General features: G+C 40.4%; 1 protein-coding gene across 4 annotated transcripts in view; it reads left to right on the forward strand.

Annotated features, from left to right (window-relative positions):
- The window catches only part of LOC144600023 (long-chain-fatty-acid--CoA ligase 6-like), a 61,104-nt gene that overhangs the window by 27,881 nt on the left and 17,119 nt on the right, over positions 1-16,104 (forward strand). For 3 of the 4 annotated variants that reach the window (XR_013548068.1, XM_078411347.1, XM_078411349.1), the window contains exons 4-11: positions 4,283-4,347; positions 5,943-6,044; positions 6,167-6,266; positions 9,090-9,268; positions 11,321-11,353; positions 11,556-11,607; positions 12,849-12,922; positions 15,704-15,781. Coding sequence is in view for 3 of the 4 variants with exons in the window: in XM_078411347.1 (XP_078267473.1) it covers positions 4,283-4,347; positions 5,943-6,044; positions 6,167-6,266; positions 9,090-9,268; positions 11,321-11,353; positions 11,556-11,607; positions 12,849-12,922; positions 15,704-15,781 (683 nt within the window). In the remaining variant the exon portion in view is untranslated. Of the gene's footprint in view, positions 1-4,282; positions 4,348-5,942; positions 6,045-6,166; positions 6,267-9,089; positions 9,269-11,320; positions 11,354-11,555; positions 11,608-12,848; positions 12,923-15,570; positions 15,649-15,703; positions 15,782-16,104 lie in introns of all 4 variants that reach the window. The other variant, XM_078411348.1, reaches the window with a different exon arrangement.

Below are 16,104 nucleotides of genomic sequence, written 5' to 3' on the forward strand. Positions count from 1 at the left end.
TGATCTTGGCCGAAGGGTCTACAATGTATCCCAGTGCAGAGTGGGGTCAGGCAAGGTCGTGTCATTGCTCCAATCCTCCTTTCAATCTTGCTCACCAGAATATTATAACTCTCATCACAGACTCCCCACAGACTCTCCACTCATTTCCAAAATGAATGGGGTATTGATCAGGAGTGGTGGTAGCAAGGGTCACTCTACCCAGGTCATGGAGCAATACTTGCACATGTGCACACCAGACTCTGAACGTCACATCTTTGTTGATCTGTTCTACAAAGATGTGAAAGAATAAGACTTGCACCAAGCATCCATAAGGAGAAATAAAACCTGAAAATACTGGAAAAACTCAGTAGGTTAGACAGCATCTGTGGGTGAAAAAAAAAGCAGAGTTAACTTTTCATGTTGAAGACCCATTCTTTATTTTTATTTTAATCCATAATAGGGCTTTCCTGCCCCCTTCCAAACAACACCTATCCTGACTATAAAGATTCCCACTTTCCATATAGGGTCCTAGAGTCATTCAGCATGGAAATGGGCTCTTTGGTCCAACTTATATATGCTGACCAAGATGTCCCATCGACACTGGTCTCACCTACCTGTGTTTGGTCCATATCTATCTAAACCTTTCCCATCCATGTACTCGTCCAAATGTTGTTCTAGCTACTACGTCAACTACCTCTGATGGCTCGTTCCATATACCCACCACCTTTGGAAACCACCGCTCAGTGAAGACCAGTGTTGAGGGATGAAATTCACTATGTCCTCCCCCATGTCAGTACATCATTAGCCATCTGATGAAGAGTCTAACACCATCAAAACATCAATCCTGGCCAATTACTCTTGGTCCACTGGACAGATGTGATCCACACATTACTGTATACGCCAGAGACATTGACTTCCGATGTGCAGTAAGCACCTCAAAGCACTGAAGAAGTATCTGCAAATCATCTGGATAAGCCAACCAATGTCATTGAACATGTTCCAGGCCAATATCCCCAGCATCAAAATTCTAGTTGCACTCTGCCAACTCTACCGAGTGAGGCAAATCAATTGTATAATTTGAAACTGGCCTTCCAACACTGACAGTGCTCTGAACTCTAATGTAGAAGAGATTTCCAGGAGGGCTAATTAAACACTTCAATCTGACCTGAAGCAATACCTCCATTTCTCTTTCCATGGACATTGCCTGACGACAGAACATTTTATTTGTTTTGTTTTTATTTCGGATTTCCAACATCTGTGGGTTTTATGTTTTCGCAATTCTTAATTTTGAAATTATTTTCACAATTTCATAATCTTCAAGATTCCATATCTGTTTACTGCAAGTAAGAATTTCATTGTTCTGTTTTGGTACATATGACAATAAAACGCTCTTGACTCTCTCTTGACACTTGGTTCTCAAAGCCTGCTTGAAAATCCATGACCTCCTCACCATTTCCTGGGAATCCCTGGCCAACGGCTGCATAAAACAGGGTAGGGGCAGTCGGAATGCCAGTGAACACCTCCAATCTCTTCAACAGTAATGTGTGGAGCACAAGTTAGAATGGTGGAAGAGGCAAAGAGCTTCCAGCCTGCTAAGCAACTCCTGCTTTATTTGTGATGGAGTGTGCAGTCCCCACATTGACCTGATCACCCACCTTGATGCCGCAAAAGCTTTTTGCTGTACCTCTGTACACATGACAGACTTAACTGTTGCAACCCCCAGAACTGGAGAGGAAGTGAGTCATCCTCACCCCCAATGGTTTGCCTTATAAGGGAAGATTAACCTTCTTGTGAAGATCACACACTTCCCACAATACTTGCATAGTCGGGCTTCATCAGTTCCTTTTCTCTTGAGTAGAATGGAAAATCATACCAGATAGACAGATCAAATCAAATGGGTCTCTGTGGTCTAACTAAACTAATTGGAGAGCACATGTGGACATTTAGTTTGCAGGAACATTTGTTTTACCCAGTGTAGGGAAATCAAGAACCAGAGGACATAGGTCTAAGGTGAGAGGGGAACGATTTTTAAGAACCTGACAGGCAATTTCTGAAGAAATGTCTCGATCCGAAACGTCACCTATTCCATTTCTTCAGAGATGCTGTCTGACCTGAGTTACTCCAGCTTTTTGTATCTATCTTTGGGCATTTTTTTTTCGCACTGAGGGTGGTGAGTTTATGGAACAAGCTACCAGAGGAGGTGCGTGAGCCAGATACTATCACAACATTTAAAGGATATTTGGACAGATACACAGAGGAAAAGTTTGGAGTGATATGGGTTACAAAACAGGCAGGTGGGACTAGTGTAGATGGGGTGTCTCTATCGGCATGGGCAAGTTGGGCCGAATTATCTGTTTCCGTGCTGTATGACTCTGATTCTACGAACATGGTGTAGATAAAACCAAGCGCATATTCATGTTTTGTGCCTCTAATTCTCCAGGCCCCTACGCCAATTACATCTGTTTCACTTTTAAACAAAATTGAAGTGTATCAATGCAGTCACCAAATTACACTGACAATGATCACGTAAATAGTGATAAGATGATGACTGGATTATTGGTATGGTTTATTCATTGATGTTATTTGAGGAATGAATATTTAAAAGGAAAAAATCCTGCTGCATTATGAAACATTTCTTGGTTTATACATGAGGTTTCTACAAATGCAAATGGAAGCTGGGGTGTTGTCCTCAAACAAGATCAATGGAACCTTCTGAGCAAAATTGTCGCATTGAAGATTTCAGTCCTGGTGAAATTTCTGGTTATTTAAGATTAAAGCTTGGATTGTGCTATAAGAGAAAGCCAAAATGCCATGCCAACTGTATGTGTAGTTGCTCCCATAATCGGTTAGAAACTCCCTTCCTGGAATCGCCAGCTTTTGGTTTCTTGGTCATTCTCGTAAACCACCTCCTGGACCGTTTCCAAGGCCGGCACATTCTTCCTCAGATATGTAGTCCAAAAGAATGGCCCTGAAGAAGAATCTAACACCATCAAGACTTCATTCCTGGAAAATTACTCTTGGTCAACTGGGTAGATTTCAGTATGGTGACCAAAGTGCATGGTAGAAAAGATCACCTCATTTGGGAATGTTTTAGCAAATATCATGCTTCTTCCCACTGGAATAAGCAGATTATTTTCCAATTTTTCCAAATACTTCCAATTTTGCTTTGAGTTCCTTTATTTCCTGCTTTTCCCCGAGATGACTCAATGGCTCAACGTACAAGGCACAATGGATTGCTGCAGACAACAAACCTGACTCTTGCTAGATGCTCTTATTAGGCATTTATCACGCAGTATTAGTCCAGCACGAGCCAGACAATGCTGACATAAAATTCCCTCCATTTATGCTGCATCTCCATGTTAACCTGTGTCATCCCACAGTCGAGACAGCCAGTGACTCCCTGCACTTGTGGGCTCACTCACTTCAGCTGCTAATGACCGATCTCTACTCTGCTTATTCCAGTGGGAAGAAGCACGATATTTACTAAAACACTCGCCCAATTTAGTTTAGTTTTGTGATGCAGGCCCTTTGGCCCACCGAGTCCACACCAACCAGTGATCCCTGCACACACACACACACACACACACACCCCTAACCTACAAGCCTGTGTGTCGTTGGAGTGTGGGAGGAAACCGAAGATCTTAGAAAAACCCCACATGGTCATGTACAAACTCCGTACAGACAGCACTTGTGGTCGGGATGGAACCCGGGTCTCTGGCGCTGTAAGGCAGCAACTCTCCTGCTGCGCCACCATGCCGCTCGTGAGATGATCACTTTGGTCACCATACTGAAATGTATCCAGTGAATGTAATGCCCAAACAAGCTCAAGTCAATGTTGATTTCTCTAATTTCAAGTACCCCCTGCTTTCCTCCTTCCCCTGCTCTAGTCATCCTACCAGTTCCACTGTTTGCATCCTTGTATCCCTTTGTTATCACCACTTTCCCAAACAGCTGTGGGGCCAATAGGGGCTCCACCCTTCGATGGTCATCTGTTGCTGACCCTGATTTGTTCTGGAACCTCCAGTTCCCTCCCCTTTGCTTTCAGTCTGAAGAAGGGTTCCGACCCGAAACATCACCTTTATCTCCTGACCCGCTGAATTGCTCCATCATTTTGTGTCTAACTTTGCATCCACTCAACTTGGTGTCATGGTTTATTTGTTTAAAAAGAACATTTTTATAATGTTTTTATACCTTCTGCTCCTTTGTGTGACATTTTATGATCGTATTTGCCATTAGGCTCATCACAGAAGCTCTGTTTGTATTTTGATGTATTAAATAATTACACTGCTCCTTCACTGTTTAGGTGATGGTCCTTGTTTAGGGTTTCGAAAACCTAAAAGCCCCTATCAATGGCTTTCCTATAATGAGGTGAGAAAATATTTGAAGGAGTCTTCTGAGAGATATTTTGTCATTTCACTCATTGGCAACTTGTACTAAATCTGATAATTTCTCGATTTTTTTGTTGTTGAATCGTGCAATTCCTTGATTTACACCGTCCATTTATATGGGGGCTTGGTGAGATTTCACCTCAAAAACAAGGGATATATCTGCCAAAGGTGCAGCAAAGATTCATCAGACTAGTTGCCTTGTAGTTTCCGACTCCCCTTCCCTGGAGCAAGGACTGTGGCTATTCACCTTTTCCCCTCATGATTTTATGTACACTTAAATTCACCCATTGACCTCCAATGCTCTGGGGGGGGGAAAAAAGACCCAGCCTCTCCTTATCTCCCCCAAACATCGACCTGACAACATCTCAAAACATTTTGAACCTTTCCAGTTTATTAACATCCTCCCTACAATAGGATGACCAGAACTGTACCCAGTGCTCCAAATGTGGCTTTATCAACTTCTATACAGCTGTAACATGACATCCCAACTCTTGTACTCAATGCCCTGATCAATGAAATGCAACAAAGCCAAATGCCTTTTTCACCATTCTGACAAGGTGTTGCCACTTTCCTGGCTCTATGCACCTGATCCTCTTTGGTGTCTCTGTTCTACAACACCATCCCAGTGCCATTACATTTATTGTGTAACCGCTAGATATTTTGTATATTCTGTACGTTGCCTTAAATTCTTGCTTTTGGGTGTTTATTGATATCAATCTATTTTTTTTTCCATTGATGTGGAACAGATTTGGGATGTTATTCTCGAATGTTGGAGGTTGTTGGGAAACCTGACAGAGTATATATAATTTATGAGATAGGGTAGACAGTCAGAATCTTTTACCCAGGGTGAAAATGTCAAGGACGAGAGGCATAACTTTAAAGTGAGAGGGACATAGTTTCAATGAGATGTGTGGGGCAAGTTGTTTGTTTTTACATAGAAGATGGTGGGTGCCTGGAACACACTGCCAGGGGTGGTGGAGCCAGATGTAATAATGACATGTAAGAAGCTGTTAGATAGACATGTGGATGTGCAGAGAATGGAGGGATATGGATTGCAAACAGGCAGAGGAGATTAATGTAACCTGGTATCATATTTGGCACAGACATTGTGGGCTGAAGGATGTGAACAGCGTAAATGATGTATTGAAGATTGTCATGAACTTATTGCTCTTGGATCTGTTTCCATGCTGTGTGACTGTAATAACAAGGAACTGCAAATGCTGCTTTATACCAAAGATAGACATAAAATGCTGGAGTACCTCTGCATCTCTGGAGAAAATGGATGGGTAATGTCTCGGGTTGGGAAAACGTGTCTGAGGAAGTGGCAGGACCCGAAATGTCACCTATCCATTTTCTCCAGAGATGCTGCCTGGCCCGCTGAGTTACTGCAGCACTTTGCGTCTATCTTCTGCATGACTATAACACTAAAACAAATGTACGTACGGAGATGACATCAATTATATTGGGAAATCTCATTAGATGAAAAATTGCCATTTGATAAAAAGGGCGGCACTGTTTCGTTGGGTTTCTTTGCTCTGTGTACGGTATGACGAAAGCAATACCATTTTCCTCCAGGTTGCCAACAGAGCCATGGATTTGGGATCGGGGCTGCTCCAGAAAAACTGCAGGCCGTCACCTGACCAGTTCATAGGAGTCTTTGCACAAAACAGGCCTGAGGTGAGAGATAGCTGCAGCAAGTTTAAAAACAAAACTTATTTTGCTGTTTGTTTGTGTGCATGAGGTTTTGTTCCTTTTTAGTGTTTATTTTTTGTATTTTTGTAATTACAACTTCTCACCAGTGGATTATTACCGAGCTGGCATGTTATACCTACTCCATGGTGATAGTGCCACTTTATGACACACTTGGAGCTGAAGCCATTCGCTACATTATTAACACAGGTAATAAGAACACACTTCTCAAAACTATACCTTGTTTACTGAACTTAAATGCCAAAAAAAGGTGAAATCAAAGGATCCTTGACTTCAAGGGTTAAAAATAATGATCTTCTAAGTTTCAAATTCCCTGCAAACTCTGCAGTAAACATTTCATAGGAAAACTAGTAGCTTTATATTGTAAAACCATACAATTGCAAAACAGTATTCTACTGATGCAATTAAAATAAATGCTCAATACTTACATTTATTACCTCGAACAGATTGCTTTGGAAAAACTGTTTTGGAAAATAAATTCACATATCTGTAATATTCCAATCCATTGTAAATCATGAAGAAACTATACATTGTTGCCTGTTTTACAGAAGGAATTACAGTATATAACAAGTCTGGAAGTGTGCATACTCTTTCCCTAATTGGAACAAAAATGGCTTCATGGAAATATAAATTACTTGATATTTATTCATATCTTTTGAATTATCAAATGTCACAACACGTGAATTATGTCATTTGTTGAAACTTGGGTTTTGGGACCAAACGATGTTGTCTCCCCCCAGTACAGGGGTATCCTCTCTAAGCAGTTAGTTGTCAAATATTTTGTATATTCCTCCCACTCATCCTGTTTTTTTAAATTAACTCTTAGGGTGTCTTTATATTGATATCATTTCATTCTTTGCATTGATCTGGGACAGGGATAGGATGTTATTCTCTGGAACATTGGAGGTTGAAGGAAGATGACAGAAGGATATAAAGTCATGAGGGGTATAGATAGGGTAGACAGTCTATCCTTTTCCCAGGGTGGAAATCTCAAGCACTTAAGATGGGGTAAAGTTCAATGGAGCTGTGTGGGGCAAGTTGTTTTTACAAGGAGTGGTGGGTGCTTGGAATGCGCTGCCATGTTTGGTGGTGGAAGCAGGTATGATAATGACAATTAAGAGGCTTTTGGATATGTAGGGATATGGATCATGTGCAGGCAGAGGAGATTACTTTAATTTGGCATCATCTTCGACATGGACATTGTGGACCGAAGGGCCAGTTCTTGTGCTATGTTCTGTTCATCACTTTAGTGTTGATCTGTGACATTCTGCTACTTGGAGCAAAAGCTAGTAGAAAAGAAAAAGAAACATTGAGATAATTGGAATAAATTTAAACACAAAACCAACACTCGGAGTACAATTAGGGCGGCACGGTGGCGCAGCGGTCGTGTTGCTGCCTTACAATGAATGCAGCGCCGGAGACCCAGGTGCTTCTGCATGGAGTTTGTACATTCTCCCCGTGACCTGTGTGGGTTTTCTCCGAGATCTTCGGTTTCCTCCCACATTCCAAAGATATACAGGTTTGTTGGTTAATTGGCTTGGTAAATAAACAAATGTTCCTAGTGGGTGTAGGATAGTGTTACTATGCGGGGATCGCTGGTTGGCGTGGTCCCGGTGGGCTGAAGGGCCTGTTTCCACGCTGTATCTCGAAACTAAGCTAAATGAACTGCTGATCCTAATATTTTTCAATTGTGCCAAGGAACAATTTTATTTCAAAGTCCTCCATTTAAATGCAATTCTCCCAGAACAAATCTTCAAGATAATCATATTTATTCACACTTACAGGTCCACAAGACAGTTGGATTTTTTTTAATGTATTGCTTGTCAGCAGAAAAAAAAATATTTTCAATTTCTTTTCTTGTATTTTTCTCCCGACTTCAGGAGATGAAGTCTACATGAAAATCATTTTATTTCACCATTTTAAAAGATGCATGAAAGCGTGTTTGGCAAGAATTTTTCAATGACACTTACCCATGACACCGTGAAACACATTATAGCATTATGTCACTTGCAAGTGATATCATCAAGACAAAAACAATGCACGCCTATACTATCTACTGGGAAAAAGTGTCCCAAAAATATTTTCATTAAATTCTAAAGGCTATGGCCTCATTATTTAATGAAGATAATGCCTGGTTTAAATAGTGTATAAATAGCTAACAAAATGGCATTGTTGGCTGTATTTGAAATCTAGGAATGTCTAGAAATGTATTCATCCTTTTAGTAAATGGACCCCCAAAATGCCATCTTGTTGCTTAGAATATCCTTGTGTTAAAATAATCCAAATTTAATTTAAAACCCCAATGTAATTTGTGTAGGACGGAACTGCAGATGCTGGTTTACACCGAAGATAGACACAAAATGCTGGAATAACTCCGCGGGCTAGGCTGCATCTCTGGAGAAAAGGAATATCCGATGTTTCATGTCGAGAGTCTGAAGAAGGGTTTTTAAAAAATATATATTTATTTTTATTGAAGGAAAGATACAATACGAAAGACGTAATGCATTACATTCCCCTCCATTTTGTTTTTTATATATAACAACAAAAATAACCCTCACCTACCCTCCCTGGACACCCCTTTGCAGCTGATGTGTTCACCATACATCATACCACAAATACAAATGCACAATTTGACAGCAAAACCTCCACATTCTTCCAAGGCGCAGGCCCATACATATGAAGAAGGGTTTTAACTGAAAACATCACCTATTCTTTTTTTCCAGAGATGCTCGCTGGGTTATTCCTGCATTTTGTGTATAGTGACATTTTGATGTAAGTGACATCTGAAATGGCTATCTTTTAACAATACAATGTTACAAAGTTGTCTCTCCCAAAAAGCACCCTTTCAAATGCATGATGTAAAAAATAGTTGGAAATACGTTATCTTGACTGACAAATGTGCTTCCCTTGGGATGTGACTGGGAGTGAAGAGCGATTTTCTAAAACTTGCTAGTACAAAATCTAGTCCTTGCCTGGCATCATGCACCACTAATGCACACCCTTCTTTTTAAGCTGAGATATCAACAGTTATCTGTGACAAAGTGGGAAAGGCAAAAATTCTTTTGAAGAACGTGGAGAAAAAGGACACACCAGGCTTGAAGATAGTTATCCTAATGGACCCATTTGAGTTGGACTTGGTTGAGATGGGAACGAACTGCGGTGTGGAGATACTGGCTCTTCAGGAGGTAGAGGTATGTGTCTAAACGGTTCAACTTAAATGATCTAAGTACTTTTGTGTAGAGATATAGCATAGAAACAGGCCCTTTGTCCCATTGAGTCGGTCATCGATCATCGGTACACTAGTTTTGCACCCTACACACACTAGGGGCAATTTACCAAAGCCAATCAACCCACAAACCTGCATGCCTTTGGAGTGTGGGAGGTAACCGGAGCACCCAGGGAAAACCCATGCGGTCACAAAGAGAATGAACAAACTCCGTACAGCCAGCAGCTGTAGTCAGGATCAAACCCGGGTCTCTGGCAATGTGAGGCAGCAACTCTACTGCTGGCTTTTGAGGGGCTTTTGGATAGACATATGGAGATGCAGGGAATGGAGGGATATGGATCATGTGCAGGCAGACAACATTAGTTTATCTTGGCATCATGTTCGGCACAGATGTTGTGGGCCGAAGGGGCTGTTCCTGTGCCATACTGATCTATGTTCACATGAGGCCCGGATTTTTTTTGGCCTCGGTGCGGTAGAGGTCAGCACGCCAGACTACACACACATGAGCTAAGTTCAAGTTTGTAAAGTCATATCTGCAGCCATTACCCTTGTACCTTGCTCCAGCAGTGGTTTTGCCATGTATACTGCATTAGGCAGAGCAACAACGGATGACCAAAGGTAGAGTGAATATTCCGAGGGTGACAAGGGAGAAAGGGAAGAAAAATAACACCTCAAAGTCTAATCCTTGAATAAATGCAGGGAGCTGAATACTCTCATCGATTGCTCAGACAAACGCCACCGCGCTTTTCAAAGGTCATATTGTCAGGGTTGTGTAACTGGTCTGCTCTGCCAGTGAGTTGAAGGGCACTGTCACTCTGAATGTCTTAGCCTCGGCATCATCTCAGAGGCTAACGTAATCAAAGACCTTTCTCCTCCTTTTCCCCCACTCCCGTCGGGCAGAAGGTACAGAAGCTTGAAAGTGCTCACCACCAGACTCTGGAATAGCTTCTTTTCCTCTGTTATCAGGCTTCTGAATGGTCTTAACATAAACCAGGGTACAGTCCAATTCTCCGACCCAACTCATTGCAGGCAGTGGTCTTTGTCTCTGGAACTGTTACGCTACAATGCTGAGAAATTGTATTCTGCACTCTGTATCTTTTTTTCTCTCTACCTATTGTACTTGAGTTTGGCTTGATTGTATTCATGTATAGTATTATCTGATTTGATTTGATAACACAAAACAAAGCATCTAGCTTGGTACACGTGACAATAATAAACCTAAACCATTTCAGATAGGAGCTCTGGAAGTTGCTCTTTGTCACAGTTTATGGCTCACTATTGAATTTTTAAAATCGTGACAGTCCATATACAGCCAGTGATTTTTAAAAATTGTCTTGTAAATTGTTAGAAAGTGATATCTAGTGTGAACAACTTCACAAATGATTTGGGTTGATAGCTCAACACAAAACTGCACAAAGTTTTGTTATAATTCACATGAACATAGCCATTACAAGGTTGACAGGTGTGATTTCTTAACATTGAGGCAAGGATAGAGTTTGGGTTAGTCTGTTTTATTTTAAACCAGTGGGTACGTGATGTTAACACTGGATACAAAAGTTGATTTTTAAAAAAAAATCCAGTCAACAAAAGAATCTTAGCTTAAACTATTTTGAAACAGATTATGGAAATAGTACTGGACAAACTTTTGGGTTCTTCTGAAGAAGGATTCTGACTGGAAACATCACCTGTCCATCCCCTCCACAGCTGGTCTGTTGAGTTCCTCCAGCTCAAAATTGTTTTGCTCAAAATTCCAGCATCTGTAGTTCCTTCATGGTATTATTTCCATGGAGACACAAATCCTTTGCAAATCATTCTAATGCCCAACAAGTTTATACTCGGCGGTATTTTATCAATGAAAGGTCCCAGAATAAAATGACACTTTCTGCAGTTGCCCTAACTTGGAAGTTAATTACTGATTGGAGAGCTTTCCTTGTAAAACCACCCCATCAAAAATTAGCAGTCATAATCCATGTCCATTTTTTTACTCTGATTTACTTTCTTCTCTTCTTGCTTTCAGAATCTTGGAAAAATTAACAGGCAAACTCCTGTGGTGAGTCAAGCAACAATCTCAGTTTCTTTGGAACATTCCAAAAACATGTTGGTAATTTGGGAAACAGCGACTTGAAATGATCCTCTAGCTATCGGCATTGATGCGCACAAAGTATTGTTTTGTGGTCTTCAGCACACATTGGTTTCCTCCATTACCTGCAGCTTCCCTGAGTTCCTTCATTGCTGTTTCTTTTCGCACTCAGCCTCCCCGACCTGAAGATCTATCGATTGTCTGTTTCACAAGTGGGACAACGGGTATGTACTGCTTAGAATTATCTGTTGATTTGAGCACTGTTGTGAACTTGGGTCTTTTCTCCCAGCCTATGCACATCCCAGCAGGGAAGCTGATCAGTCTTTAGGCCTGACTTTAGAGAGACCATGTGGAAACAGGCCCTTCGGCTCACCAAGACCACGCCGACCAGCGATCACACTGTACACCTAGTCACTAGGAACAATTTACAAATTTTTTTTTTCACAAGCCAATTAACTTACAGACATGTGCTTCTTTGGAGCGTGGGAGGAAACCGGAGCACCTGGGGGGAAAAACGCGCAGTCACAGGGAGAATGTACAATACATACATGTCCATACAGACAGCACCTGTTGTCAGGATTGAACCCGGGGTCTCTGGTACTCCCGAGTAAAGCAGCAATTCTGCACCACTGTGCCTCAGTTCCATAGCTGGAAACATATGTATGCATATGTCTATAGATACAGAGGAAAAATAACTTATAGTCTTTCTCAATCCCGCTACTTTTTGGAATGGTCCCTGCTCCAAGTATGGTAGAGTAATGATTATGTTAGTGGGCTTGTAGCCAGAGGCTGGGATGATGAGTTCAAATCTACCACTTGAGCTGGGGAATTTAAATTCACGTAGAAACAAAGATCTGCAGATGCTGGTTCATACTCAAATGTACACCTTGCTGGAGTACGTTCAAGCAGCATCTCTGGAGAACATGGATAGATGTTTCTGGTTTAGGCTGTTCTTCAGACCTGTCTTTTATGTGAATTTGTGTTCATGATAATGAATAATATCTAACTAATGAACTGATATTGGTGATGGTAACCATGAAACTACTGATTTGTTAATAACAACCCATTTGATTTGGTAATGTCCTTCCCTCAGGGAAAGGCAAGCTGAAACCTTACCCTTGCAGACTTCTATAGTGTGCCAGTCCCACAAATATGTTTGAATCTTATTGCTTTCTCAGAGCCAGGAGTTATGGTTGGGAGATCAATATTGGCATGCCTGCAGAATTTTTTTTAGAAGGCAATGCTCAATTTATGTACTTAGCAGATACCCACAAAAACAGTAACAAGATTAAATGGCTAGGCAAAGTTTTCATTACAACTTTACATCATTGTCGGTGGCCATTTGGTGCATGAAAACATCAGGCCTCGACATCAATTTTCCTCTTTCACTTTATTTTTCACTTTATTTTAGTTGCTTTCTATTTTGTGAATTATGATTGGTTTGACGATATATGTTTCTTTTCAGGAAATCCTAAAGGTGCCAAACTCACACATGGGAATGTGGTGGCTGATTTTTCAGGGTTTTTGAAAGTTACAGAGGTGAATATAGAAACTAAAATCTCTTTGGCCGCAAGTAAAATAACCATTTGGAGCTTGTCATAAAGAAAGCACTATTTTCAGTCCTCATTACTCTTGTATAATTAACATTGTGCAAAAATATGTAGACCATGTTAATTTGCGAAATATTTGGATGAATTTGTAAAACAGATTAAATGTTAATTAAATGGAAATTTAAACAAGTTCAGCCATGGTATTACCACACTTTTAAAACTTCATTGGATATCACTGATAGACACAAAATGCTGGAGCAACTCAGCGGGACAGGCAGCATCCCTGGAGAGAAGGAATAGGCGACGCCTCGGGTCAAGACCCTTCCTCAGACCCTTCACCGATATTGATTTGAACTTGACACAAAGTGCTAGAATAACGACGGATCAGGCAGCATGTCTGGAGAGCATGGATAGGTGACGTTTTAGGTCGGGACTCTTCTTCATTGAGAAATTCATTGATTTGACCTTGCTTCCATTCTGTCTTGTGAACATATGGAATCTGTGTTCTTAAATTGAAGGGACTGATGATGTGGTTAGGCAAAGATAGACACAAAGTGCTGGAGTAACTCAGTAGGTCAGGCAGCATCACTGGAGAAAAGGGATGGGTGACGTTTCTGGTCAGGATCTTTCCTCAGATATTCCTCCTTCTGGCAATTGTTAGTTATTTCCTGTTACGCCAATTGTTATCTGCTGCTTAATCAGTGTGAGATATAATCAACTATTCTTGGAAGCAATTAATAGGAGAACAGAAAACTGCCAATTAGGTGAATAAGACTGTGAACCACAAGATAAATACAGGAATTCGACATCAGTGCAAAGTAAAAAGAACAATGAACAACAGTAGATGTTTTAATGAAAAGAGCTATGGAATGGTATAGACTTGCACACACTGAGTTCCAAATTATCCATATTAAATAGCACATTTATGGGACTAAAAGGATTGAGTGTTAAGGGACTTCACAGCCACAATTAATGGCTGCTTTAAGTATGGAGAATCTCGATCTCCAGTTAGTGATACAGATTAAATGTAGATGTAGCCCCTCTCACCCTAAGCATCATAACTAATGCTCCTAATATAAGCAATCAGACACACTGAACTTGCATTCAGCAGCAGAAACGATTCACAACAGATGCAGATTAAAGGGATTATACTTATCTTCATAAATCCTAGAAAGTAGCAGGGTGTGTGGGCAGGGCATGTACAACAGGGCAGGTACTCCATTCAGTAAATGGTTTTTTAAAAACCTTTGCCTATGAATCTGAGTCCAGTTGTATGTTTTCACACACATTGTTTGAACAGGGGCTGCAACCTTCTGACACTTGTTGCAGTCCAAGAATCTTATATAGGAAATGAGCATTCCCCATGTTGAGAAAGGGAGAATTGTAACATAAAACTGTGGTGTTTAATGGTGGATTAGATTGTTTGATCTTCCTGTTCAATATTGAAGAACTGAAATTTGACCATTTTATGTAATATCTGATGGTAATTTTTGTGTCATTATACTTGAGATATTTGTCTTTCCAGTTATACTCTGCTGCCATATTAAATCAACATTCAATATGTTCAGTAATATATAGTTTAAAAAAATCTAAAGCAAAAACTCCTAACCCAGAGGTCCAGGGCAATGCAGGAAAAAAGTTTTACCATATATATTTGGAAAGTTTACGTTTTCCAGATAATGTGTTGATTGAGTATTGAAAACTCGCATTTTCCACATAGATTATATAGATATGCTTGTTTATACTAATGGGGAAAAAAATGTACATGCTATTTCATTATTTACTCTGCCATAGTGTTCACAACATTTTGCTGTGTTGATGTCCATAACACAATTCATGGGCAATTTAGTGAGCAGCCAGCTTGGGACTACAGGCAACTTGTGTTTTACCTGTGTTTGATTTATGCATTTTTGGATCAAGGCACTTGATTAATTAACGTCAAGTTTACGTGCACATTTAAAAAAAATTAGACTTTTGCGCTTTAAAAAAATTGTGCACTGCTTTCCAAGAACATAACCCCAGCGTAAAACATGCGGTGCCTGTACTGTGCGAGAAAGCAGAAGGAAGAAAGAAATCTTATCGGTCAGAGGCACTGAATCTTCGTGAAACTGTGTACCGTTTGATTGCAACGTAGTGTGTGGCAAATTATTAAATTGGTTACACAGAGCTTTTTTCCAATTTAAAGCACAGCGCAGTTTGACAGTCCCTTTGTGTTATATCGGTTGTCTGCGAGCCTTTCTTGTGAACAGCCCTTGTCCTCAGGACAGGGTACATATCTGACGAAAGCTTTGACAAACGGAGAACATTTTTTTTACAAGAGGCTAAATTATAAAGCTGAAATAAAAACACAAAATGCTGGAAACACTTAGCAAGGCAGGCAGTATTTGTGGAGAGATGTGAAGTTGATATTTCAAGCTTGGTGTGTTGTGAGGTATGATTTTTGATGTGGGAATTAACACAATTTTGTAGGGTGTAACTAACATTTTCTTCCTCTTCACACAACCTAGCAGATGACAAAGCTCCTTTAATTTGTGTCCGTTTCTTCTTGATGCCATTTCTCTTTTCTTTTGTAACTTTCTCTTTGTCTCTCTGTCAGTGTATTCTCCTCTGTCTCACATTCCCTCATACCCTCTGCAGAAAGTGATCTTTCCAAGACAGGATGATGTCCTTGTTTCCTTCTTGCCTCTGGCTCATATGTTTGAGAGAGTTATCCAGGTAAGAGTCGGTCTCTTTCTCTCACCAGGCCTATGCCGTATATTATATTTTACAGAGCCAATGGTTACCTACATCTGAAGATGTACATATTTCCTACTTGCCATTAGCACACATGTTTGAAAGAATGGTACAGGTAAGAAGGAAAAGGGCAGCAAAGTAACATTAGTGTTTTTCATCACGTTGAAAATATATGAATTTATTTTCTGTTCTTAACTGCTTAAGCTTTTAGTAAAGCCCTACTAAGAGCTGTATTAACTTTGATTAATACTATATTTACTGACTAAATACTAAATATTTACTATACTAATGACATTATGTTCACTGAAAACCATGTTTATGCTTTAAAAACAGACACACAGGCACAGTACTGGAGTAACTCAGCGGGTGAGGCAGCATCAGTGGAGGATGTGGATAGGCGATGTTTACTCTTCAAAACGTCGCCTATCCATGTCCTCC

The sequence above is a fragment of the Rhinoraja longicauda genome, chromosome 14 (assembly GCF_053455715.1).
Source record: "Rhinoraja longicauda isolate Sanriku21f chromosome 14, sRhiLon1.1, whole genome shotgun sequence".
Lineage (NCBI taxonomy): Eukaryota > Metazoa > Chordata > Chondrichthyes > Rajiformes > Arhynchobatidae > Rhinoraja > Rhinoraja longicauda.